General features: G+C 46.5%; 1 protein-coding gene across 1 annotated transcript in view; it reads right to left on the reverse strand.

Annotated features, from left to right (window-relative positions):
* Positions 1 to 12,406, reverse strand: part of TOX3 (TOX high mobility group box family member 3) — a 167,613-nt gene extending 155,207 nt beyond the window's left edge. Inside the window, exon 1 of the mRNA XM_085637654.1 lies at positions 11,494 to 12,406. Coding sequence (XP_085493780.1) covers positions 11,494 to 11,595 — 102 coding nt within the window. The 5' untranslated portion in view covers positions 11,596 to 12,406. The remainder of the gene's footprint in view (positions 1 to 11,493) is intronic.
* Positions 12,407 to 27,543: the final 15,137 nt, after the last annotated feature.

The raw sequence follows: 27,543 nt of genomic DNA on the forward strand, positions 1-27,543 counted from the left end.
AATGTTACTTTCTCTCTTTCTTCGTTAGACCATAGTAACTGTACAGTTTATCTGTCTAGAAGTGTATAAAAGGTTCACCATTTTGGGGATGGGATGAACCAGGATTTACTTCCCAACTCTTAGAGAGCAGACCTCGTGTTTGGTTGGTTTATCGATCTGCTCTTAGAATATTTTTCACGTTCTTACTTTTCTGCCTTACTGAGTATTTCTTATGACAAATGCTCCTTTATTCTTATTTGCCTTGGGCCCATCATATTCGATGATAGCTACTGATTAGGTATGCGCTTAGTTTCTGCTTCCAATGATATTTTACATTTATTTGCCTTTTGAGCATTTTCAAAATGACTGACTAATCAATGTGTTTTGACTTCAGTATTGATTTCTTAATAAAACCTTAATGGTTTCTACTTTTGTGTGGATTTTCCTCTCGTTTTACCCTGGGTTTTACATTATTGGTGTTTAAGAAGTCCATCTTTAAAAACTCACACATAGCCCATATACATCAATCATACATTTTAGTGCTGAAAAATGCTGACATGTCTAAGGCTAAAACAAAAACATACCCCAAAAAACACAACCTCGTTTAGTACTACGTCTACCATCATACTAAGTGATAGTGTGTGTACAGCAGTATAGCAAGGTGCTTTCACTGAAATAACAGACCATGCGTGTTTACATTGGGCTAACACCACGTGAAACATGCCCAGACTCAGAATATGCCACTTGCAAATTGTTATTTCTATCAGTCATTCAAAACCCCAACAATACTAGAATTCATTATTTGCTTAGAAAATCTACTTGCTCAATTCAGTGTTCATTAACCCCACATACGTGTTTGTTTACCATGGACATACTCAAGAAATGCTTCAGCCCGCACTGCCCAAAAACAGCTTGATAATAATCCAATGTGAAAAAAGAAACATTCCCTGGCATGTTGGATGCAACATGTACATCAAATTATTTTGCAATATAAAGCACAAAAATCTGTAGAGTACAGGCAAGCATAGGTTAGTTCTTATAGTCATCTGCTTGTTGAGCCCTTATATTTTATTTAATTCCTGATGCCCAACTTTAAATAATGCTATAATGAATTCCAGAAGGGATTAAGTAATGGTCTACTAAAAACGTTCAGAACTTTCAAATCGTGTGAATGCTGTTTAGGGCTACTTGTGACCAAAGAATGTATATGTATTACAATGTTCTCTGCTAGCTGTTAACCTGTTTAGGCCATTCACAAGGATCTCCACAGTGATTAATTAGATAGCTCTTCAAGAGGTATGCTCCCCACTCCTGGGTATGCAGCTGCCATAATCAGAAGCTGATTATGCCGAATTTTGAAGCTAAAATTCACAACCACACCCTATATTGCAAGAGAACCATTAATACTGATTGAGGATTAATCTCCTGTTAAAACGCCAATCAGGATTCTGCAAATAAGAGCAAAAATACTGCATTTTCTCTCCAAACAAACCTGGGAGAATGTGTGAACGGGAAAAAGGTGCAATATTGTTAGTTATACAGCATGGCACTGGGGTAAACAAGAAATAAAAGTAGCATATCATCCTTTCCAAGATGCAGTACTTTGGAATGGACGGGAAATATCACGTCTATATGATATGGCACCTTGCAGTATGGGTATTTATCTGGTGTGGTATTGCCTCCTTAATAGAAGGCCATCTGTAAAGAGGCTACAGGAGTAAGAAGCATAAATGAAGAGAGGGTTAAGTATTTGAAAAACCCATATGAATGCTTAACCAGATCTCTCGGAGACCAATCATAATTTTGCTTTATATATATTGCATTGTTTAGTATCACAAAATGGTTCTGAACTGCAGCTTGTTAGGACTGAGCATGTCCTTGTGGGATATAAGAAGTTTATATGGTAACAATCCGAGCAAAATATGATATGCTTGCTAAAACACATATGCATTTCCTGCTATAAAAGGTAGAGTCAACCAGATCTCAAGAACAGGCACCAAAAGAGCGGTATTCAGAAGTGCACAGATTAAATGTCTCAATCTCTTCCATAATTGTGACTTGCAAGTGAGCCTTTATAGGACTCTAATGCACCCCATCTTGATGCACAACATTGGTGATCTTAACTGTTTATGCAGCAAAAATGCCCTGGAAGCAACGGTCTTAAGTGCTGAACGATATGGCCCAGAATTATAAAGGACACGAACTGACACCACTATAATTAAACACGTTCAAAAGAAACACCCCCTTGGTCAAATTCTTAAGCATAATATTATTTAATATTTTCCATTTCCTAAGTATTACAATGTGTTTTTTTCCCTCTTGGCCAGGTTTCGAGGTACTACTAACCTAATGAACATTCTCTGGATTTAATTTATGTGCTATGAATAATTTAATTCAAGGGTGTGAACAATTCACATGTGCACACTGATATAAAGTAATTTGTAACAGACAGTATCAACATAGTAAATAGTAAAATAGTGTAGCAGTTTTTTAAATTAAGATTAAGATATAGCCACAAACGCACATCAGTCTTGCAGTTATGAATAAAATGTACCCAAAACATATTCCTCCCTGTAATATCTAGAAGTAGGCTCGGCTCAAATTACTAATTTCAGGGGTAATTTGACATTTCAGTAGTTTCACGTTTTGCTTGTTACATGAAATTCCCAAAATGATGCCATTACACCACCTTGCATAAGTACATGCCGTCCGCAGCAACAATATAGTGCTTTCAGCACTAGTGTTTAAGCTATTTTGTTTTACCACCGAACGTATCCTTATTTTCAAAGTAGATGCAAGAACGCAAATTGAGCCAAAGAAAGTTGCATGAATGTTGCACTCATATTTAGAAGAGGCACAGATACGATACCAGTAGTATTATCAATTGGTCCAAGATTTAAAAAAAAAAAAACCCTAAAGGGTAACTAAGTTAGCCAAAGTATAGAAGCAAAGTAAACCGGTCTATATTTAAAATGTATATATCTATATATAGGATAACAAGGGAAATACACAGATGTGTATGTTTTAAAGTAAATAAGTTGTAAGTCTGTGTTTTCTATTAGTGGTCAAGAGTGTTTATTGATATATGATAACTATTGGAACCGAGAGCAGGAGCTAAGTCTTTACCATGGCTGTAAGCCCCCACTTGGCAGAGGACAATAGCCAGATGGGAGCAGAACAACTCTGGAAACTTTCCCACCGTTACGCAACACTCAAATGTCACAACTGTCATATTCAATGAAACCATTATGTGAACTATTGCTCAAGCAGCCGCATGTCCAGATAAAAGTAACAGAAGCATACTGCAGCAGGTCAGCACCACGAAGTAATATGTTTTTGAGCTTTAACCTATGAACTCACAGACCAAGATGTTATTCACTCTCAAGCCAAGTTCATGAATGACCAAGATACATCTATCAGCTAAGGCACCCTTCCAAACATATGCCTCTTGAGCCTGAAGCAGCAGCTAAATGTTGCAACGCATCTTCAATATTAGAAATAAACATATCAAGTATTACAAAAACGTTTTCAATATTTCAAGAGGCAAAGATTCCTATAATGTGTGGGATCTCATATATTATACAGCATAATCATCTGCTACCAATGGTAAGCCGGCTTATAAAAGAAAATAGTTAATTAACCAGAAGCTTGAACAGTGTTGACAAAGATATGATGTATATCCACTGTTGGGGAAAACGTCTAAACAGGAATCCATGATTTAATGCAGGAATGTTCTCAAAAAAGACTTTTGCAAAATATCCTACCCTTGATAGCCTCCAAAGCAGATGTCCTGTGTTAATTGGCGGGTTAGAGTGACCCACTGCATAGAGAAAGCTGGACTGAACAGCATATACTGTTCAGAAGAATGCAACACGTGAATTAAATTCTTCTTTGTGTGCATTACAGTCATTCATCTTAATTATCTAAAGAAAAGAAGAATCTGATGATTTGATTGTCCTTAATTATACTGAACTAAAAAGCAACATTTACTCACAGGATCAATACCTTTTCTAATGGAGTGAGCTATGACCTAAATGTAAATGCTGTTCGTGCTTGAACAAACAACTGCATTTAAAGACATATGTGGAGTATTTTGTGCTACAAAGGGCACAGCAGAACGCCACTGTGAGAAATAGCCACTTATGTTTTTATATATAGATGTTTACATTAAAACTACATGCAGTGTTAACGATGAGGCAAGACCGGCACCATGTTGTTTGTGGCCTCCAAGCTCATGAAAGTTTTTTTTTTTTACTAAAAGTGTTTAAATCAACTGCAATGTTTTGCTGCAGATTATTTTATTTGCGGTTTTATCTTCTCTGCTGAGTTGCGGCGATATCTGTTTAAAATGTGAGACTGCGATTTTTAAATCTTGGCTCATCACTTCTTTGTTAAACTTTGCACGAGTGTCCCATTTGTATGTTCCAAACTGTGTTTTGCTTACTGGGTTGCGATGTTCTACCATCAAACTGGACATGATTAAAGTTCTTCTCTTCTAAGATCATTTGCTCATGTTTCGGCTATCTTTAGGTTTTGTAGAATCAGGCTGCCACAACATAATATTTCCACCTAAATTGAATTTGCATTCCTGAGCAGTGTCTTGAGCTGTAAAGAGGGAACCTATCTTGAAAGAACTAACAGAAACTTGTACTGTGTATATTCGTCCTGTGCAATGATGCAGCATTCAAAACATTCCCCCTAGTTGATCAGAGAGGACTCCAGGTCGTTGCAAACCTTGAAATCCCTTCCTACACCCTTAAATCTTCTATTCTGAAGTAGGATGTCTTACAGAGCAGAGGACTGAAGAACTTGTGCTCCACTTCTCTTTGAGCTTTCAGGGTGCATTGGAAGCAGGAACAATAAGTGTTCAAGAAAGTCCTCCTTATACCCATCACCCCACTCCCATGTATAAAGTTGGGTCAATTGTTTAATATGGAGCCCTGTGCATGGTCTCCTTCCAATATACTCAGGAAGTAAGCGTGTGCAAGTGCATTCAAGCTAAAGTTATGGGTCCAGATTGCTTCTTATTGGCAGGACAGCATTTTTCAAGTCATGGCCTTTCATTTTAGACCCTTTATTTCTGGTTAGCCCAATTAATGCAAGAGCATCATACCAGACCCAGTATCAGCTGATTTGTCAAATAAAATCTAGGTATGCAAAACCAGAAAACAGTCTCCTGCCAACATGGAGTGATTTGCTCACCACTTGTGGCTGGCTCGTCCTATAATGGCATTTAAGAATGGCCCTCGTCACTTATACAAACCTTAGTCAGTCGCTTCTGCTTTTTGTAGTCTATTTGCATAAATCTACCAAGCATGTTAAAAATCACAAAGATAACTTCATTTGCAAAACTCTAAAGCATTAAAATGGTGTATAGATTTACTTCTAACCCACTTAGGAGTCCAGTGAGATGGTGTGTGTTTTTTATAGCGTCACCTAGAGAGAGTAATGAAACTCATAGTTGCCAGTAAACAAACAAATACTGGGTGTCCCAAAAAAAAAAAAAAAAAAAAAAAAAAAAAATCATATTCATTACAACCTTATACTTGAAACTATAGTTTTACTATGACACACTGAATCATGTTGCTACCCATTAGACACATTACTTATACAATACTATCTGTGTGTTGGCGGAGTGGTGGAGAACTGCGGGAAGGCAATGTGTCACAACCATTATAAAGTCACAAGCATACCCTTTTCAGATATATTCAGTACTTTTACTAAATATCTGAACTTAAAAGTATTTCTGAAAACATCAGAAAACTTTGGCACATGTATAAAATATTTCCACATGCCAGACAATTCGCATTTAGCAAGAACAAACTCACAACAAGTGTTGACAAGCCAGGTTGTGGAGTTTCAAAACATGCTGATGAAAAAAAACTATTCGAGCAAGCATAATTGTGGCTCATGGCAAATCAGTGTGGTTTGAGTTAAGAGAGCGCACTGAACAGATGGTCTCTGTCAGTGTAATTGTTTAATGCATTCTTGGCAAAACAGGTTAGTGACAGCTAAGTAAGGTTTAGAGCAAACTCTATTGCATGTGATGCCGGGTAACACCGCTCCTGCTCAGAGTTGATCTAAGTGAGATCTAGGGCACACTTCTGTGCACTGCAATGTCACGTAGACACCGGCCTCCACATACAATGTTACAGGCAGGGCCGGCCTTTAGCATGGGCGAGCTCGGCCCAGGGTGCTAATTTTCTGAGGGGTACATGGAGCTGTGTGCATTAACTAAGGTCATGCCTACAGCAGCGCCCTTCTCCTCCTGCTCCAGCCTTGTCGTTTCCCTGCCGGTTTGTTTCTGTATGATTTGCCAGGTTAAAGTGGTTTTAGTCCTTCATTATCATAGGGCAGGAGATGTTTTTAACACACCTTTAGCCCCTGCCCTTCACCCTCTGACTCCTGCTGGCACACCAACAAAACCCATCCTCTGCGCAAGGCAGCTAACCTATGGGTGATATAGGTGAGCTGGGGGAGATCCAGGGGATGTTTGTGTCCAGGGGGCAGTCCCTGCTCATCCATATACTGACCAGTAATTACAAAAGGGACCCCCTGCAGCCTCATTGAATGTACTACCTTCAGCAAGGCGCTAAATCTCTCTCCGCCCAGGCCTCTATCTTAGCAAAGGCCAGCTTTGGTTGCAGGGAACATCTTAATGCAGTGGCAGCTAGCCACATGATTACCGCTGAGGTAGTGGCAATGGGGGTCCAGAGTTTGCTGATCTTTGCTGCACAAGCTAAGAGATGGGCTGATTTACCTTGCTTGCAGTGGAGCCTGCAGCAACTTTGCAATGGTGTTGCATCCAACACAATGTATGTTGCCAGCAGGAACAGAATACATTTTACAAAGCCCAGTTTAAAAAAAAAATATAATAAATAAATAATTTTAAAAAATATATACACTTTCACTGCAGTCTCAAGAATAAACTGACTGCATGTTTAGGGGGCGCTGTGCTCGTGCTACCTAAGAGAAACACGGGTGTGAAATGGTTAACAGTAACTTTCACTAGTTGATGATTTCATGAACACACTGGCTTGAGCGCTCTGAAATGTCTAGACCACAAATACTGACGTGGGGGAGGGGCGGCTTAGGCAAGGACAAGTCATTCTGCCTGCATAGGAGAACAAATGCGACTATTGACCCCTCTGGACCCCCTCCAATCACGTGTAACCCGATAGCCAATGTGGCCAGCAGTACTTACAGCAAAGCGGGCTTTTTTACTGCACTTCGCAGCGGATTATGCCTTCCCGTTCATTTCACTTGCCATAACATGGACATTATTTCACAGTAACTGGGATACGGATCCATGACAGAGAAAAAACACAGGGTACACACAACTATTGCTGTGTGACGCACTATTTTGGGCGCATTTTTACTCAATAAATAGCGTCTCATAAATGAGTCCTGCAGAAAAACGAGGAGTCTTTTCCTTCCCAGTAAGAAAAAAAACAAACAAAAAAAAAAAATGGACATGCTATTTTATTTATTATTTTTTGACTTCTGCTCCAGCGATTCTGCAAGTAGCTTATTTGCGTGAGCTGCAACTCTGTAACTATTTTTTGTGTGTGGAGTTTATTTTCTTAGCACGCTACACTGTCAGACTATTTCAGACATTGTGTAACAAAGTTTTTAAATAAGCGAGCTATAACCGGTGCATGCAACACGTGGACGAAAAATGTAATTAAATGAAAAACAATAGACGAGGGAGTGCGACTCCCAATGCTTTGTGATAACGTGCCGTAACCCCTGGGAGGATCACAATAAACAGTTGTTTTTCCGTCTGTATTGGCGTGCACACGATTCTGAAGCGTGCGAGCCTCTCGCTGCTTCTCACATGCGCCGCAGCAAAACAGCCAGTGTCAATACAAACATCACGCTTCCAACAACAACGCATGCCCGGGCTACCATACTACAGTGAGAAACAGCAACACAAGCCAGTTTTACTTTTAACGACCCTGTTATGTGAAGAGAAACAACACGAGGTCGAGGAAGTGAAAATTACAACTCGGAGCCAGAGAGCTCAGTCTCCCCGGTCAGCCAAGGAAAATCTGCAATCAAAGCATGCCCAGCTAAACTACAACAAAGGTATCCATGTTGCGGGCCTTGCTGCATGGACAACAAATCCCCCTTTATCCACCGGAATCCAATAGAGAATACTGCATCTTTATACTGACAGCACCCGAATGACACTGCATTATCCTGTAACAAACGCTCAGCTCGAATATTTCTATTAACGTTTTTTAACATCTTCCTGTGCTCACAAGAGGAGACAGGAGACCAATAACGTATGCCGGTTACTTCCAGACTGGAGGCTGTTTTGCTGTCAATACACTGTTTTGGTGCCACAAATGTGTAGCAATTTAAAGGAAGACGTCCCTTCGGGTGCTTACACATTCTCCTCGAGTGTGTCCATGCTAATCACAAAAAGACAGGTTTATGTCTCCTTGGTGTACTTTGTTGTTCCAACCACACCAAAAAAAATGCAGCTTTTAATAGGGCCCGTCGTAGCCACCAGCGCCCCTGCCTCATTCCTTAAACAAAAGTTTTTAACTGCTTCCTGACATTTCTGCTTTTCTTACAAAATGTACACACAACACACACCTACTTCACTGTGCTAAAATAATCCATAAAAAAACAAAGATGTCTATTTAGTCAACCAATAAATCTCCCGAGCACTGCACGAGCCAACATTCCGGACCTCTTAGCAAATCACTCGCGGGCAGCGATGGATAAACATAGTAACAGAGCAGGGCTTTTCGTAGAAAGATGACCACACTGGCATTTGAGATGTAAACAAGTGCAAAACTTCACTCCCTCTTTAGTAACCTAGTAGAGTTCTTTGCTGAAAGAGGACACCGTGACATTTCAGATGTAAAGATGTGCAACACTACCATCACTGTATAGAAAGCAGGAAGAGCTGGCTACAGAAGGAAGGCCAGAGCGGGAGTTCAGAAGTAAACCTGTGCAGCACACCAATCCATGCATAGTTGCAGGGCAGAGCTGCCAACAGATATAACAACATCGGTATTTCAGATGTAAACATGTGCACACCAAAAATCCATGCACACTAACACATGAACAATGCAGGTAGATGGCACTAACATTTCAGATGTAAATGTGTGTAAATATGTGTAACACCACAGCCCGTGCATAGCAGCCGCATACAGCTCTGCAGGAAGAGGACACCCTGATATTTCAGATGTAAAGAAAGTATTGAATTTTTTTTTAGAAGCAAGCATGTGCAACACCACAGCCTGTGCATAGTAAAAGAGTGCAGAAATATGACACCCTTACAGTTCAGATGTAAATGTGTGCAACAACACAATCCCTGTAGAGTAACATAAGAGTTGGCTGCAGAAAGATGACTCCACTAGTGTTTCAGATGTAAATATATGTAACACCACAGCCCGTGCATAGTATACAGCTCAGCAAGATGACACCCTGATATTTCAGATGTAAACAAAGTATTGAAACGTTTTTTAGAAGCAAGCATGTGCAACACCACAGCCTGTGCATAGTAAAAGAGTGCAGAAATATGACACCCTTATAATTCAAATGTAAACACGTGCAACAAGACAATCCCTGTATAGTAACATAAGAGTTGGCTGCAGAAAGAGGACAACACCAGTATTTCAGATGTAACCATGTGCAACACCACAGGCCATGCAGAGTAACCGAGTACAACTCTGCAGAAAGATAGTATAGTGATATAAACACATGCAACACCTCACTCCCTGTATAGTAACCTAGAACAGCTGGCAGCAGAAAGAGGACCTATAACATAATTTTAGATGCAAGCATATGCAACACCACAGCTCGAGCATAGTAACCGAGTACAGAGCTCAGGCACCCTGCTATTGCAGATGTAAACACGTGCAACACCACAATCCCTGTCCAGCAACGAAGGGCTGGTTGGAGAAAGATGACCACACCAGTATACCAGATGAAAGCAAGTACAATGCCACAACCCGCGCATAGTAACCGAGCCAAGCTCAAGCAGGAGGTACCCAGACCAGTAATCAGATGTAAGGTACAAAATTACATTCGAATTGAACTTTCTGCAGGAATATGACGCGAACATCCCAGATGTAAATATGTGCAGCAACGCAATCTTAGTACAGTGATCTGATGAACTACAGCAAAAAGATGTACTGTGCCTGCATTCCAAATGTCAAAATAGGGAACGCCACAATGCCTGCATAATAGCAGAGCAAGCATGAGCAGCGCGGTCATGTGCAACATTGCTAGAAGAGACTGGGACTGCAGAGAGATGACCACATTAAATGTCAGATCCAGCTACATTCCTTGTAAATTAACAGTAGAACTCTGCAGAAGGCTGGCCACACTAACATTTCTGATGCATGTGTGCACCACGATCCTTGAACAGACTGAGGCTCTGTGCAGAAACACCACGTCACAAACGTTTCGTATGACAATGTACAACACAGCAATCCATGTATTATAAACAGATCATGGACCCTTCAATAAGTAATCAAATTGATGTTTCAGATGTAAACATGTGCAAAACAATGACTATAGACCAAAAGAACTGTAGGAACATGCCACTCTAAGCAAGTGATATAAACAAGAACACTGGCTACTACCTCCCCTATATTAGTAGGGCACACAGCACTAAGCTGACCGCTCATGGTTCATATGCAAGCATGCACAGCTCTAAATACTAACAAAGTAATGTCACCTGCGGAAAAGCCACCACAATGATGTTCCATAGGCATACGCGTGCACTTTGAGCAACATGGCAACTTTAGTTATTTACACATGCACTACCGCTATCCCTTCATAGTAAGAGATTAGTGCCGCCTGCAAAAAGTGACCACAATGAAGATGCTTATTATGTACAGCATCACGAACCGTGTGCAGGGACAGACTAGTCGAGTCTGCAGAAGGTACGACAATGTGCACAATGGATACATACATTTGCAATGTAAAGAACCCCACTGAGTAAGAGACCAGTCCTCTCTGCCGGAAAGTAACAACGAGCGCACTTCAGTTACATACACGTGCAACACCAAGGACGAATCCTCTACAGAAAACGCCTGACACTTACATTTCTGATTTAAACAGGTGCATCGCCACAATCTTTCTACAGTGACATACTACTGTTGTATGCAGAACAACAACACCATTCACCTCTCAGATACTGAACACCACTATCCTTGAATCCCAATAGCCAAATGTTCCCTGTAGAGTGGTGATCACACTGACATTTCAGACATATAGATGTGGAACCCTACAATACAGGACTTCGGGGTGCGGGTGTATACGTGGGCACAAGGCACCTCATTTTACAGCTAAATAACACACGCTACTGGGAGACCAGTACATGCATTTTCTTCCAATGCCAATATCGCGGATCCCTTTGCATTAAACATCGCTTGTTTACCATTTAGCCTGGTATCAGAGATTTGCTTACAAGAAAACCAGCCAAACCAGGAGGACTGCAAAGAAAACCCAAACTCAACACACACAAAGAGAAAAGCAAGTAGTCACCTTGTTGTAGCTGTAGTAACCCAAACACTGGGAAAAGTCCAGATTGGAGGGGTCTCCCGGAAGGGAACTGCCAGCTGCCGCCGGATAAAATCGTACATCCATAGTCGCTTTATTTGTCTAACTATTTGTTAGAAGAAGTGCCCTCGAGGGACCTCCGGGAACGTCTGTTTTCGTTATAACCAGGCTCATTCACAGTTCAAGTTGCTGAGCCCAGCATCAGGGTGCAGAGCCAAGGGGGCGCATACACACACGCACAGGAAACTCGAAAGCGAGAAGTTCACCTGGATGTCTGTACCTTGTTACGAACAGGAGCCGGGCTGCTGTTTTAATTTTTTTTAACGGAGTGCCAAAGATCTGCCCGTGCATTCAGCAGCAGCTGCTGTACACAAAGGAGCCACGCGACCAGCACTGATAAGCGCCAGCTCCCCCCACTCTGCTCCCTGTCCGAGAGAGGATGCTCGCAACACACACAAAAGATGTCCCAACAAAAAGAAATCAAACGAAAACCAGAGAGCGCGACAGGACCAAACAGCTCCCGGCGAGAGGGGTGCAGCAGCGCGCTGCACTTCCACTAGGAAACAAAGTACAACTCATGCAGAAACTCCTTCCTCAGCGGGAACCTAGCAAACGTGAGTTGGTGGGGGAGGGTAGCCACCCACACCCAAGCCTGAGGTGGTGCCGGTGGAAGTGTCCGGAGAGGTGGGAGCTGTTACTTGCACCGCTCCCCGGGAGGAATGAATAAAGTACGAGCGAGTGAGAAAAAAGCTCGAGACCACTCCCACAGGGCTGCGAGCACCCCTCCCACTGAGCGCAGCTGCCACTGTTTACACACATCAGCTAGCAGCATCGCAAACGTTTTCTTGCAGGACCAGCTCGGGCTGGAACCGTTCGGGGGAAAGTGGAAATGTAATCCGCCTCCCGATTGGTTGATCACAGCAAAGAGCCTGAAAAGTTGTTTTTGGTTGGACGGTTTCAGTTGCCTGCCTAGTTCGTGTTCTCTTTTTGTAACCAGAAGAGAAGTACCGTTTAAAACATCTTTATTGGCATTGCACAGTCTCCAATACAATTATCCACAAAAATGTGTCAGTTGTGTAGGAGGGTGTCATGGCATGGCAAAATCAGTCATGTGCCAGGTCATTGAGGGTGGGACAGAGCAAACTGAGTGCTAGGTCAGTGGGATTATAAACGAGCCAGTGGCATGGCAAAACAATTATATTAGAAGGGGCACATGGTCCGTGACTGGCTACCCTCCCCTCCCAGCTTCCCACACCACCTTGAAGAATTGTCATAAGCAAATTATCTTTGGAAGGCGGGGGGTCAGAGACCCCCCGGCCGTATTTATTATATAAAACAATAAAAGGATGAATATAAACATTACATCAGTTATGCAAGAATAAGCAAAATTCATGACATTAGATTTACAGAATCGTAGACAAATATCAAAGGCTAACCTTAACAAACGTCTAATACAGCGTGTTTCCTATCCGAATCTAACATCCTGCCTGAATTTTGCATTCTAACATATCTGGCCGGACGGCAAGGTCGCTAACCGGTGTCAAGTCCTACTAACCACGCCCTTACCCAGAGGTGCGCATGCGCGACAGGGGACCGCCTACCCCGTCGGCATCGTGAACTCCATTTAACCAACAAGGAGGGCCCTTACACTTTGCGTCATATGCTGACGTCATGGTGTATGTGCGGGGTGGCTACCAGCCTAAGGAAAGCGTGACTCCCTCCCCCGCATTTTTAGCAGCTAGCGGATATTCCTGCCCCTGAAGTTCTAGGAGGGACCAGTGGCCCCTCCCCCTGGGCCGCCCCCTCCGTGGATGGTGACGCCCCCCTTAGGACCTTAAATTGCTGCTCACCGATCATGACCTTACCGCCAGACCAACCCTAATAAATACGACGATGAACCTAGAAAAAGAACTCGCTAAAGGACAACTACACTACACTAAAACCAACAATATAGATACGAAGCATGCTGTGCTAATGGGAAAAAAGGCCTAAGTACACACAATATTACCTTTTTAATGACACATAATCACAGCTAAAAAACGGGAAAAAGGCCTAGGTACCCACAACCTTGTTTAATAACATAATCACACCTGTATAACGGGAAAAAGGCCTAGTGCAGACAACCTTCCTAACTAACCACAACCAATCCTACCTTTCAACGGGAAAAAGGCCTATGTCAAACTTACTAACACCCCTGGCTAGCATTGTTTAGTAGCTTGTTTTTTAGGGCTGGTGGGTGGGGGAATAATTAATCCGCCCCGAGCGTGGGGCACACGGAAGACACGGGGAGCGAGCCAGGAGCAAGAGGGCGCCCCCCCCGCTCCCCGCGCCTTATAAAGGGGGCTGCACATCGTCCTGGGGGCCCGCACCCCGATCGTCCCGCCCCCTCTGCCCCGGAAGCCGAATGGCTGCTTCCGGGTTCACGGGGGCGGCATCAACCAATCGGTGTTGGGGGCGCGCCGCGCGCGTCATCGCCCCGCGACACACCCCCAACACTGAAAGGCCGGGGGAGGGGGGGCGCCGCACCGCCATGTGGGCGTGAGGGCCGAGTGGCCCCCACTTTACACATGGTCCGTGACTGGCTACCCTCCCCTCCCAGCTTTCCACACCACCTTGAAGAATTGTCATAAGCAAATTATCTTTGGAAGGCGGGGGGTCAGAGACCCCCCGGCCGTATTTATTATACAAAACAATAAAAGGATGAATATCAACATTACATCAGTTATGCAAGAATAAGCAAAATTCATGACATTAGATTTACAGAATCGTAGACAAATATCAAAGGCTAACCTTAACAAACGTCTAATACAGCGTGTTTCCTATCCGAATCTAACATCCTGCCTGAATTTTGCATTCTAACATATCTGGCCGGATGGCAAGGTCGCTAACCGGTGTCAAGTCCTACTAACCACGCCCTTACCCAGAGGTGCGCATGCGCGACAGGGGACCGCCTACCCCGTCGGCATCGTGAACTCCACTTAACCAACAAGGAGGGCCCTTACACTTTGCGTCATATGCTGACGTCATGGTGTATGTGCGGGGTGGCTACCAGCCTAAGGAAAGCGTGACTCCCTCCCCCGCATTTTTAGCAGCTAGCGGATATTCCTGCCCCTGAAGTTCTAGGAGGGACCAGTGGCCCCTCCCCCTGGGCCGCCCCCTCCGTGGATGGTGACGCCCCCCTTAGGACCTTAAATTGCTGCTCACCGATCATGACCTTACCGCCACAGGCCAGCATTGTTTCCCGACGATCTGGCCCCCCCCACAACTCCTGCCTCAAGGTCATCCTTACCTCAGAGAGCCCTTCATCCAAGCTAGGATATTATTACACCATATTCTATTCCCTGCCTCAGTCAAATGAACCCCATCCTGTAAGTACAAATCCTTCCCCCAAATAGCCCCATGTGGGATGGTCTGTAAGTGAGAGGTTCGAAAAAGTTTTTCTAACTTGGTATTGATCCTCTTTACCGAGTGATTCAATGCCCTGACAGATTCACCCCCACGCCACTGCAGACGCGGTATCAGCTGAGACCAGGCTACAGTGCAGTCAGGGCACACCCTCCTTACCCAACCCGCTGCTGAAATGATCTCTTCCAGGAGGACCCTCCTACCCAGTCTAGCCAGGTCATTCCCCCCAGATGAAGAATCACCACCGCCGGTGGGGCTGTATGTTGGGCGACCAACTCAGCAAAGAATCCCCTAAACTGACTGAGGCAGAGACCCCCCCTCCCAAAGAAAGAGATGGACCAACCTTCGTGCTCTAGCTCCCTTCTACCCTTGCCTGCAAAAAAGACATTTTTAGCACGATTGACATAAGAATGACCAACAATCCAAACCCTGCCTGACCGTGTCCTGTGTTCCTGACTGTTCACACCTTGATGAGTCGCCGATGAATCCTGATGATGACCCGAAGCAAGCTCTCCGCCTGCGTCACAGAGCGAAGGAACTGCAAAACCAGAAAAGAAAAACCTGATGTCAGTAATACCCTAGGTACTTTACAACATGTGTACCCGCACATACCGTTTGTAGCAATTGGAATTGGGTGACCATCTCCCAATTCTTCTAACACTGTTCACATGTAAACCCCTTGCGACTGCCTCGGTGGCTGCACCTAACCTAAAGGAGTGTGTGCCAAATTCCTTCGGGTCAAGGCCCACCCTGGCAATAGTCAACTCCATGACTCTTCTGAACTGATATTTGGTTAAAGGGGTGCCGTCCGCGTGTAATAGGAGCGGCCCACCCAACAGTGCACCTCGCTGCTTGATGAAAGTCTCCACGTGGTGTACCGGGCAGCAAGGATTGGCCCTTGCCCTGTGCAGTACCACAGTCTCCCCCCGGGACTCCTGATCAGTTTTCGATCTCCTAATCGTCACCCACAATGTGTCTCCCTGAATCGTTGTGCTCAGGAATTGGATACCCCCCTGCCTATCTGCCTTAGAGGCTGCCACCAACTCACTCAGCCTCAACGCCCCATAAAAGGCTAACGTAAACGCTGCCTTAAACAATTGTATCTCCCAGCCTGAGCTACAGACGTCATGCAATGCAGGCAGTAATACGGTCATCCTCTCCAAACCTATTGGTTTCCTAGTGTCAGCCGTGCTGCCCTGTAAGCGCCGCCAACCCCTCAGACCCTTCCGCACCGCAAAGTTGTTAGTCGGATCTTTCACCCCCTTCGCCTGTGCGTAAAAGGAGACAGCTGCCCTATGCCTGTTCGCTGTGGCCACTGAGCAACCCTCGTGATGCAAACTACCCAGATAATCCGTAAAGCTATTTTCCAAAGCCCATTTGGATTCCCAGTCACACCCCAAGAACGTGCAATATGAACCAAACGCCCCTTCATAAGCTGTCCTTGTCTTGGGAGCTAAGCTAGCAGCCACGAGGTCCGGTAATTTGGGGCACCAATCTGCCAGAGTGCTGACGGGAAGTGAGTCGGTGTAGGCTCTGCTGTTGGAAGATGTTCCCTGAATACCTGCATTTTTTGGCGAGAGAGTGCATCAGCTGCATTATTAAGGACACCTGGGACATGTTTTGCCCTAAATACAACATTCAATCGCAAGCATCTCAACACAATCTCCTTCAAGAGGCGGAGTATGAACTTACAGCGTGCCGCTTGCTGATTGATGCACTCCACCACCGTCATGTTGTCTGACCAGAATATTACAGATTTGTTACGCAGGAAGTCAGGCCAGACCATTAATGCAACCCAAATGGGGAACAGCTCCAGAAAACCAATGTTGGTTGTCAACTCACTGTACACCCATTCGTCCGGCCACCTGTGGATGACCCACTTGTTTCCAAGGATGGCACCAAACCCAACACTCCCAGCAGCGTCAGTCCATAAACCTAACTCTGCTGAAGTAATGGGGGGGCCGGACCACACTACCCTGCCGTTGAAGTCCTCCAGGAATGCCATCCATATCCGCATGTCCTGGCGTACCTCAAGCGATAGTCTAGTGCGGTGGTGTTTCTCTCGCAGGCCCCTCATAGCCTGCGCAATTGAGCGAGAAAAGGGGCGAGCCATTGGTATCACCCTCAACGCAAAATTCAACTGGCCCACTGTTTCCTGAAGCTGTTGCAACGAGACCTTCTCTTTGGCCAGGCATGCGCGTAATGCCGCCTTGAATTTACATACCTTTTCCTTTGGGAGCCTGAAACAACCCTCCACAGAGTCTATTTCAATGCCCAGAAATTCTAAGCAAGTAGCTGGCCCCACTGTCTTCCCCGGCGCCAGCGGGACCCCAAAAGCCCGCATGAGCACGCAAAATTCCTCCAATGCCCGTGCACACTTCTGAGACCCAGCCGCACCCAGGAAGAGAAAGTCATCCAGGTAATGCATGACCTGCTGATGCCCGGTTGCCTGCCTCATTACCCATTCCAAGAAGGAACTGAACGCCTCAAAATAGGCACATGAGATCGAACAACCCATGGGCATGCATTTGTCCATGTAGTACTTCCCATCAAACTTGAACCCCAAAAGGTGGTGATCCCCCTGATGCACAGGGAGAAGACGAAATGCAGACTCTATGTCAGACTTGGCCATCGATGCCCCTGGACCAAGGCCCCTAAGCAACACTACCGCGTGATCAAAAGAGGCATATTTTACGCTGCAGACATTCTCATCTATGGCATCATTCAAGGATGCCCCCCTTGGGGCTGAGAGATTATGAATGAGTCTATATTCGCCTTTCTCTTTCTTAGGGACCACACCAAGTGGGGAACAAACAAAGTTGGGCACTGGCAACTCGTCAAAAGGTCCTGATAGCCTTCCCAGGCATAATTCTTTTTCAATTTTTGCAGCCACTACCCCTGGGTTATGCTTTACAGACAGTTGGTTCCTGCACTCAGTCTTACTTGTGTACCCTCCCACCGGTATCCTGAAACCCCAAGAAAATCCCTCCTGAAGTAATTTAGCTGCTGCGTGATCCGGGTATCTGTTCAGCCAGGGAATCATTGCCATGACATCAATGGGAGTGTGCGATACTAAACCCTCCTCTAGCCTATTCAGGTTTCCTTCTCCCCCTGGAACCCTGGTTGCCACCCTTAAATCTGCAGGAAGTCTCTGGGTGTGAGGGGTGCCCGCACAAGGAACAGGCATGCTTGAACTTACATGTGCCCGCTGCCCTAGTGCAGGACCGTTTGTTGAAATCCCAACATACGCCCTTTTTCTCCCCCCAACCCTTGCCCTTTCCTGGAAGCTCACCTCCTTGCGCATGCCGAAAGGGCTGTTGCGGCTTGGCCGGGTATATTTTCTGCGAAGTGGTTGCCCCCATCGCAGCTGCCCCCCCAGATATCTGGTTGTACCATGACAAGGAATCCACCACATCCCACGCTAGAGAAGGATTGAATTCCTTAGCCTTCCTGAATGAAATGTCATACTCTTTCCACCCATTCCCCACTTGTGTCTCGCTCCACATGGCAATTCTGCTCTGGTAGCAGGCCATTTCGGCTTGTAAATTGGGCGACCTTTCAGCTGTAATGGCACTAAACACGGAAAAGGCCCTCATCCAGTTAACAAATGTCTCCTCAACCCTGAACTTAACCAACTCTGTTCTCCATTCACTGGGCAACATCCATTCCTTTTGTGACTTGGCGTATTCCAGTTCCCTATTATCGAGCAGCAAGGAGAAAATGTTGACATATTTGCCCGCCCAGATCATCTCCTTCACAGCCTGAGACACATGTTGCCCCAAGTTCTCCTTCCTTGACGGTATAGCACCATCTTTAAGTAATGGCAAAGCCACCTCCTTACCATTGTCAATACCTTGCGACGTCGCCCCATCCTTCTTCGCCGCTTGCCCGCTGGTAGAACCTGTTGGGGAAGTAAGTGGTGCCAATGGTGCCCCTTCCCCCGCCCTGGCCAACTTAATCATCTCAACCAGTTTCAATGCTTCGGCTGAATGATCCTGAGACGATGGCAATACCCCCCCCAACTGCAACCAGGGCAAAACAGCGGCTATCTGTGATGCCAATTCCACCGGGACAACATTGTTCGGGGGGGTTGGAACCCCCACGGGGGCAATGCTCACAGGGGTGGCAGGGGGAATGACCACGACAGGGGCGACCGGCAAAGCAGGAATAACGGGGGCTGGCCCCGCCGGTGCCAACGGGGGCATAACGGGGGCATCCTTAGGCACTCCCCCTGGCAAACCCTCCCCGTCAGTTGTATGTTTGGGCGTTGCGCACGCAGTTGTCTTAGACTTGCCCCTCTTAGGAGGGGTGACAAACTCCCCTCTAGGCAATGGTGGGTTGACTATCCTTTTTGGCCTGCCTTGTGGACCCGGCGGCCCGTCCAACCTCTGATTAATCTCTGCCACATTCCTACCCAACTCATCCACTTTACCCAACCGCCTATCAATCGCCGTCATCCTGCGCATCATAGCCTGCATCATTTGCTCCATGCGGGAACTCCTATTAACTCGTGCACCCGGCATATTTCCACAATCGTAATGCAAACTAGTCCTAGCCAAACACCAGCGATTGTACCTTTTTCAGATGGAGGATGTGAAGATGGCCGTAAGCACCATGCAACTGTGACCGCAAAACACACCAAGCTAGTCTTAGCGTGTGGGCGAGCGCCAACCCCTTGTAGGAAGGTCTCAAGCCCCGCGGCCCTCCAGAAGCAATGAAATGCAGGCCCGCCTCACTCCCCTTACCACCAAAGACCTGCGTGTCCTCAGCCCGTTGCTGCGCTCTGCCGTGTTCTGTAGTCCGCAACTGGAAAGCAGCACCAAAGTCAAGCTTCCTATGAAGAAACAAAAATTACTAGCCTGGAAAAACCACACTTTGCACAATCAATCCCTGTAGCTAAAACAAACTCGTAGCGATCAGCGAACCCCTTCTCCAGATCCACAATTCACAGCAATAATCATTAATTCCTTCAAAACTGGGTTAACTGTTCAAATACTAGCAGCCTCTGAGCACTGGGCGGGATAAAACACCTAAAAAACACTTTACACCAATTCTAATTCAAGCATTCACTATTTAGTCTCCCCTCCGGTGGCTGCCCTGCTGTAACCTGCTTTGCCACCAGCCACCAATAAGATACGAGCACTGGTCGGGAGAAAACCCCACTTCAAACAAATCAGAAATCAAGCTTTTCCTATTTAGTCTCCCCTCCAGTGGCTGCCCTGTTGTCTCCTGCTTCGCAACCTGCAAGCCAAGTCTCTTGCCTGCAGCCTAACTCGCCGCTCGATCGCCCCAGCTCCCCCACCTTACCGGTTGGTGAAAACACTCGACCCAGACTAGAACGGCACCTCAAGCGTGCTCGCGCTGAAACCTCTCTGCTCCCTCCGTTCTAAAGGGTGTTCCCCGTGTCGCCGGCAAAGCTGCTTGTAACACGGAATGGAAGTGCTCCGTGAGTATCGTGCCTGCAGCCTCGATCACCGCTGGGAACCTCTCTGCTCCCTCCGTTCCCGGGAGATACTAGCGCCTGGAGAGGACCCTGAAAGCGGCGCACTGCAAGCTGTAAAGGGAACAAAAAAAGAATAATTAATCCGCCCCGAGCGTGGGGCACACGGAAGACACGGGGAGCGAGCCAGGAGCAAGAGGGCGCCCCCCCGCTCCCCGCGCCTTATAAAGGGGGCTGCACATCGTCCTGGGGGCCCGCACCCCGATCGTCCCGCCCCCTCTGCCCCGGAAGCCGAATGGCTGCTTCCGGGTTCACGGGGGCGGCATCAACCAATCGGTGTTGGGGGCGCGCCGCGCGCGTCATCGCCCCGCGACACACCCCCAACACCGAAAGGCCGGGGGAGGGGGGGCGCCGCACCGCCATGTGGGCGTGAGGGCCGAGTGGCCCCCACTTTACAATGTAGCAAGTGTGTGAGGTTAGGGCAGAGACAATTCAAAATTTGCGAATATACCTGACAAGAATTTTCAATTCTATTAAGGACACGGAGGCGAGGATTATGCTTCTCAATTTCCTTTACTGAAAATTCTCAGCAGCCAATCATGTAAAGTAAAAACAAATAAATACACTACAATACCCATAAACACCAGTGGGTATCACGTGACAACCATAGAGAGGACCCCTATATAAGGCATACAAGAGAATACCATATCCTCTTTCTTTGTAGGAAAAATAAACAGTTAAGTCCAAGAATAATCAAAACCCATGGTGACGTCCGGAAACAGTTGAAAGGCAGAATCAAACATGGAAGGAAATCCATCAGCCAACGGGCAGGAACGAGACTTGAAGGCAGCTTCAATGGAACAGCTTCTCATGAAGAGACGCAAAATAAATCCAGAGGCGAGGAAGAGTAGCAACTTATTTGAGATCAGAACCTGAAATGGAAAGACAAGCCATAATATCACACTCCCAGTAAGAGGGACATATAATAACAATGGGAAGGGTAGCAAAAAACAACAGGAGCATAGAATGCAATATATACAGCAAAAAGGCAGAAATATAATATAATATAGCACAAAATCAAGGGTGGGATAATCCTCACCTCCGTGTCCTTAATAGAATTGAAAATTCTTGTCACGTATGTTCGCAAATTTTGAATTCTATGTCAGGACCGGAGGCTCCGATTATGCTTGTTCAAAGCTGCGCCACCACAACAGATGCAATATTTACAATCGGTTTATAATAAAAAGTTTTAAATGTGGAATCAGATGACCAATCTGCTGCCTTCATAATGTCTAACAAACTGACACCTACGGAAAAAGCTTTAGATGCCATAGCACCACGAGCCGAATGAGCACCAAATCTGGAAACATCAATACCAGCTTCACCCATGAGCCAACGCACCCATCTTGCTAGGGTAGCTGGGGTCACTGGATGAAAAAGTTTCTGTAAAGCTATCAACAATTGACCCCCCACATCTGGACGAAAACCTGCAGTACTTACCTCATAATCCCGGATACATTGTACCACACAAAGTTTAGGATTATCAGGAAACCTGGGATAGGTGACAGAGGAGGTGTTAGTGCGTCTGGTGATCGAGAAAGTGACACCTTCTGGAGAAAAACTATGACTCGCGAGGTCAAGAGCACGGATATCGGACACTCGCTTGCAGGACACTAGACAAAGCAACATAGTTAACTTAGCAGAAAGTTATTTACGAGACAGAAACTGATTATCTGGCCAGGCGTCCAAAAAACGTAAGACAGTGGAAACATCCCAAAGCTCCGAATACTTAGAGGAAGGTGGTTTCCCCAACCGAATACCCCTGAGTAGTTTACCCAATAAAGGGTGTTCACCAATCGGTTTTCCATCAATTGGTACATGACCCGCAGAAATGGCTGACCGGAAATTATTGACAGTACGATAGGCGAGGCCGGAAGCAGCAAGGGATGCAAGAAAATTCACTACGAGGGAGACATCCGCCAAAGCGGGATCCACCTCCCGTTGAGAGCACCACTCACACCATCGTTTCCAGGCTGTGGCATAACGCTTGTGTGTGTTGGGTGACAAAGCTTCATTGATAAATCGGGCAGCGTCTCGCGAAAGGCCTGGGACTTTCCAGCGATCCCCGAAATTCGCCACGCGACCAGCAAGAGTTGGCCGGATGTTATCAGAGGGTGAGGGGACTTGAGTGGGTCTAACAACAGATTCCACGAAGGGGAAGAAGAAGGGGAACCACACATAACATTTCCAGAAGTACTGGGAACCACGGCTGAGCCCACCAAAGGGGAGTGACTAGAATCAACTCCGACTGATAACACTTGGTTCGGGCCAAAACCCTGGGAATCATTACAAACGGAGGAAACGCATAACATAGAGACTGAGGCCACACCTGAAGAAAAGCATCCGTTGCAAGAGCCTCCGGGTCGGGACGCCAGCTGAAGAATGCTGGAAGTTGCGTGTTGAGTCGGGAGGCAAAAAGATCGATCTGACAAGTACTCCATGTGCGTATCAACAACCGGAACACTCGAGGATGAAGCCTCCAATTGCTGAAATCCCTCAGATGTCAGGAATTCCAATCGGCAACTTGGTTGCTGCACCCGGAAAGATACTCCGCCACCACAAACAGTTTGTTTTGAAGGCAAAAGTGCCAAAAGTCCTTGGCAATCCCCGCCAGAAGTCGGCACCGAGTCCAGCCCAACTTGTTCACATAACGAACCGCTGACACATTGTCCATGCAGAGAAGAATGCAACAATTCGTCTGACGAGGAGAAAGGCAGCGAATTGCAAAGGAACCCGCCAGGAGTTCCAGACAATTTATGTGGAGATTTAATTCTTCCGGAGACCACCGACCGCCCGTGGACACCGGACTGCAACGGGCTCGCCAACCCCACCGACTGGCGTCGGATTCGATCACGACTTCCGGAGTTGATCCGAATAGGGCTCGACTGTTCCAAGACTCCATGTGCTCTAGCCACCATAACATCTCCCACCTCGCCTCCTCTGTGAGAGGAATCTGATCGGAATACTTGAGGCCTTTCTGGAGATGACGGATCTTGAGTCGTTGAAGCGCTCGGTAATGAAGGGGGCCCGGGAAGATCGCTTGGATAGAGGAAGCTAACAAGCCGACGATCCGGGCTACCGATCTCAAGGACACAATCTGCTTGTGCAAAATCAACCTCAACTCCCTCTTGATTGATCTGATCTTCTGATTGGGCAAGAGGAGTTGACAAGTAAGGGAGTCTACAAGAAATCCCAGGAACTCGACAGACTGAGACGGAATGAACACCGATTTCTGAGGGTTGACCTAGAAGCCCAGATTCTGTAATAGATCTATCGTCCAAGCAAGATGTTCCATGACTAGAGGAGGACTCCGACCCATGATGAGAACATCGTCCAAATAAATGATGAGGCGAACCCCCCGGGCTCGAAGAAACTCGACTACAGGCCTCAGAAGTTTCGTGAAGCACCAGGGTGCTGACGAGAGGCCGAAAGGAAGGACTTTGTACTCATACCAAATTCCCTGCCATTGGAATTGAAGAAAACGACGATGAGGTCTGTAAATGGGCACTGACGGATAGGCATCTTTTAGATCCAAGCGGACCATCCAGTCCCCTTCCTGAAGAAGATCGCGAAGAAGATGGATTCCCTCCATCTTGAAGTGACGATATACAACCCCTCCATTGAAATCCTTGAGATTTAAAACAACCCTGGATCCACCCCCCTTCTTCTGAACGAGGAAGACGTTGCTGACGAAACCCTGAGGATGGCGGGCCGTCCGCTCTATGGCTCCTTTTTGAAGAAGAGACTCGCTGGAAATGAAATCTTGATCTTGAAGGGAAAAAGTCAGTGGGCGAGGAGGGAGGGATTGAGAGGGGGAATGAAAGAACTCTAGCTTGTAACCCTGCACTGATTCCAGGATCCACGCATCCTGCGAGATTTTTTGCCAATTGTGGAGAAAAAATGGAATCCTGCCCCCCAATTGAACATCGGAAAAAGGAAGTAGGCTCACCTGAGGTGGGGGCATCACGTTGACCCCCCTGGTTGCCTCCATAATGACCTTTTCGGTTGTTGTTGCGGGAACCACACGTTGGATAGAAGGAGGAGGAGTCTTGAAATTTGCCACGGGCGGTATTATATTCCCGCTGGGCACCTTCTTGTTAACCGCGGCCGAACGACCGCCCCCGATGTCGTCCTGCCCGGCCAAAAACCGGGCGAAAAGCCCGCTTTAGTGAACCCTGTGCCTTATCAAGGCCGCTAAATGTAGCGACAAACTTAGTTAGTTCTTTCAAAAATGGTTGGCCAAAAAGGAGACCTTGTGCTAAAGGACCAGCCTCAGAGGTAGACAATTCCGCCAACTTTGGGTCAAGTTTCAATAGAATAGAGCGGTGGCGCTCACAGGACATGGCACAATTGGCATTGCCTAACTGACAGATGGCTCGTTGAGCCCAGCCTATCAGGTCGTCAGGATCAATAATTTGTCCAGATGCCTTAGACTTGAATCCTAAATCCCAAATTTTGGTAAGGGGACCAGTTAAATCGAGTAATTTGTCTTGGCAGGAACGCCATGCCCGGTCGATTCCCTTTTTGAGATCCTTGGTATATTTCTTCAAATAGGTGAGCATAGAGGGGTCCACTTCCGGAGTGTCCGCAACCTTGTCTGCCAAATCAGGTCTGGGGCATTCGGAACGCAAGCGCGCACGGACATCCTGTGGAAAAGCTTGAAGCAGGTGGGACTGCACATACTCAGCAACCTCCGTAGAGGGAAGCCAAGACGAGGAGTTTGGATGGGCAATTGCAGTGGGCTCAAAGGTAAGTAAATGTGGATGGGCGGGAGCATCCACAAAACGCTCTTTGCATTTCCTCTTAGCTGGGGGAGGAGAAGCCTCCGGCTCAGAGGGCATATCAGAGGAGGAATTGCCATCATCTCTGAGGGGCGAACTAGAAGAAGCGTCCTTGGAAGAACAACCATAAGAGTGGTCAGTGGAAAGGTTTTTAGCCAATTTGGAAAAATCTGAAGAATGCGGATTCTTTGAACTTTGGCCTGCAGGAGTAGGTGACGTAGACCCAGGAAGCCAACCCTGTTGTAGGGCATAATTACATAAATGGCGCTTTAAAGGCTCAATAGCCTTGACCATGGCCTTATTGACTGCTGGACTCCCGCATCAAGAGCCTCTACGAGCTCATGCTCCAATGACCCAGAAGGGTCGTCTTCATAATATTCCTCTTCATAATAATAGTCAGACATTATGTCACTGGAATAGTAACAGATATACCCACCAGAGGATAAGTATGGAGTAAATAACCACTGTCTGCGCAAAAAGAGGAGCCTGAAGGAACGAGGAGCAGACAGTGAATTAATAAGGGGGAGTGGTGAACCCCAAGCAAGCCACAGCAGTACAAATATGTTGGAAAAACACTGTGTACATTAACTGGTTGAATGTGGAGGGAGGGCTTGCCTATTAACCCACTCTAGGCAGAGCCTATGCGTAAGTATACAGCCCAAGGCACAACACTATAAGCCTGAGCGTCAATAGGAGTTCTGGAAACAATTGGTGGGTGAAGGGTACTGAAAGCGCTGCCCCTGCGCTCTGTGTGAATTTGGAAACCGTGTGAGAAAAACTGTAAAAATCACCGTAATCGGATCCAAAATGGCTGCCGCGCATGCGCGGAACGGCCATAGAAATGGAACCAGAAAGAGGACTATGCGTCCGAAGGACGAGCGTCCCCACCTCCGTCTCCCGCTCCACAATTTGAACTCGGGCGCACGGCGCCCGGTCCGGGAGGCAAAACGCGCTCCCAAAGCATCAGTAAACTTTATATAAGTTGGGGAGTAACTCGCTCTTGGCCTGCAATTTTCCCCACTTGACCCGCCGTCTGTTGTTGGTGATAACCAGCTGAGAGTCCATAATTACCTCGTTGCCATTTTCCAAAATATATGGGGAGTCCAATTTCAAAATCAGGGCGTTATGATCGCTTTCCAACCTATCCCGTACCTCAAAATCCACTACCTTTGTCCATAGACGAGTCTCAACCATAACATAATCCAAGCGCGATTTATGAGTTCTTTTATTATAAGTGCACTTGGAGGGGATGTCTGAGGGCAATCGTCCATTTACTGCCCTAATAGATTTATGCAATGTTAGGGTCATGATCTGCAAGGCCAATGGGGACCATGCCTTAGCGAAAGGGGAGTTACAGGGTGGAATTCCCAAATACTCATCCTCTTCCATTAACGCCCCCTCCTTCAACCCTCTTAGGGGCTCATAATGGCAATTAAAGTCACCTGCTACCATATAATAAATGTCAGGGCTTAGGGAGTCAAGAAAAGTTGACAACTCCCCAATGGTACTTGACTCTTTAGCCAGGGCAGTCGGGCGAGAATATACATTCACCACTGCCAGTTTATATGATGTGGGCCAGGTCATTAGGATACATTGTATGTCATCCGAATTAGTAGGGATGGATTCGGCTTTACAACCTAGATGTAGACCTACCCACGTTGTTAGGCCTCCAGAAGGTCGACCTTTCCCTCCCCATCGGGCTTTGATATTAAAGGTCGCATACCCTGCTCTAGCATGCTCCTCCCTAGCCCATGTCTCCTGGAACAGGGAAATATCAGTGCTGTCCACAAAAGAACCCCAGTCCGGGCAGGCCAACTTACTTTGGAGGCCCGCTACATTCTATGGCATAAATGACAAGTGCCTAGAGTTGCCAGGAATATGACGTGTGGTAACCTGTGGAGTGGTATTACACCCCAACTGGCTTGCCTCATGCCCCCGATGGTTAACATCATTACTGTTTTCCCGGGGTGGTAAAGGGGTCTGTTCCCGGGGGGTGCTCCCTATTGCCAAGTTGTCACCATTCATACAGGTCCCTTTTGATTGGGGAGAGATCCCAGATGTACCGGATGATAGGTGGCTGTCTCTAACTACCCTAGTGAGCTCGAGATTAACGAGCTCACCAGGAGTTTTGGCCCAGGGTTCCAAGTTTTTCGAGGCCAGTCAATCAACCTGATCCAGGCCACTGAACCTGTTATAACATGGAATGTGATATAGGACCGGGGCGGGAGCATCATGCCTAAATTTCCCACCACCACCCCCTCGCATATGGCTTACGTGGGACCACCCTTCTTCCTGGTTTCTCAAATGACCGTCAGGATAAAAAAACGTAAGGGGACGAACTGCAATTTT

This window comes from Triturus cristatus, chromosome 12 (genome assembly GCF_964204655.1).
Source record: "Triturus cristatus chromosome 12, aTriCri1.1, whole genome shotgun sequence".
Lineage (NCBI taxonomy): Eukaryota > Metazoa > Chordata > Amphibia > Caudata > Salamandridae > Triturus > Triturus cristatus.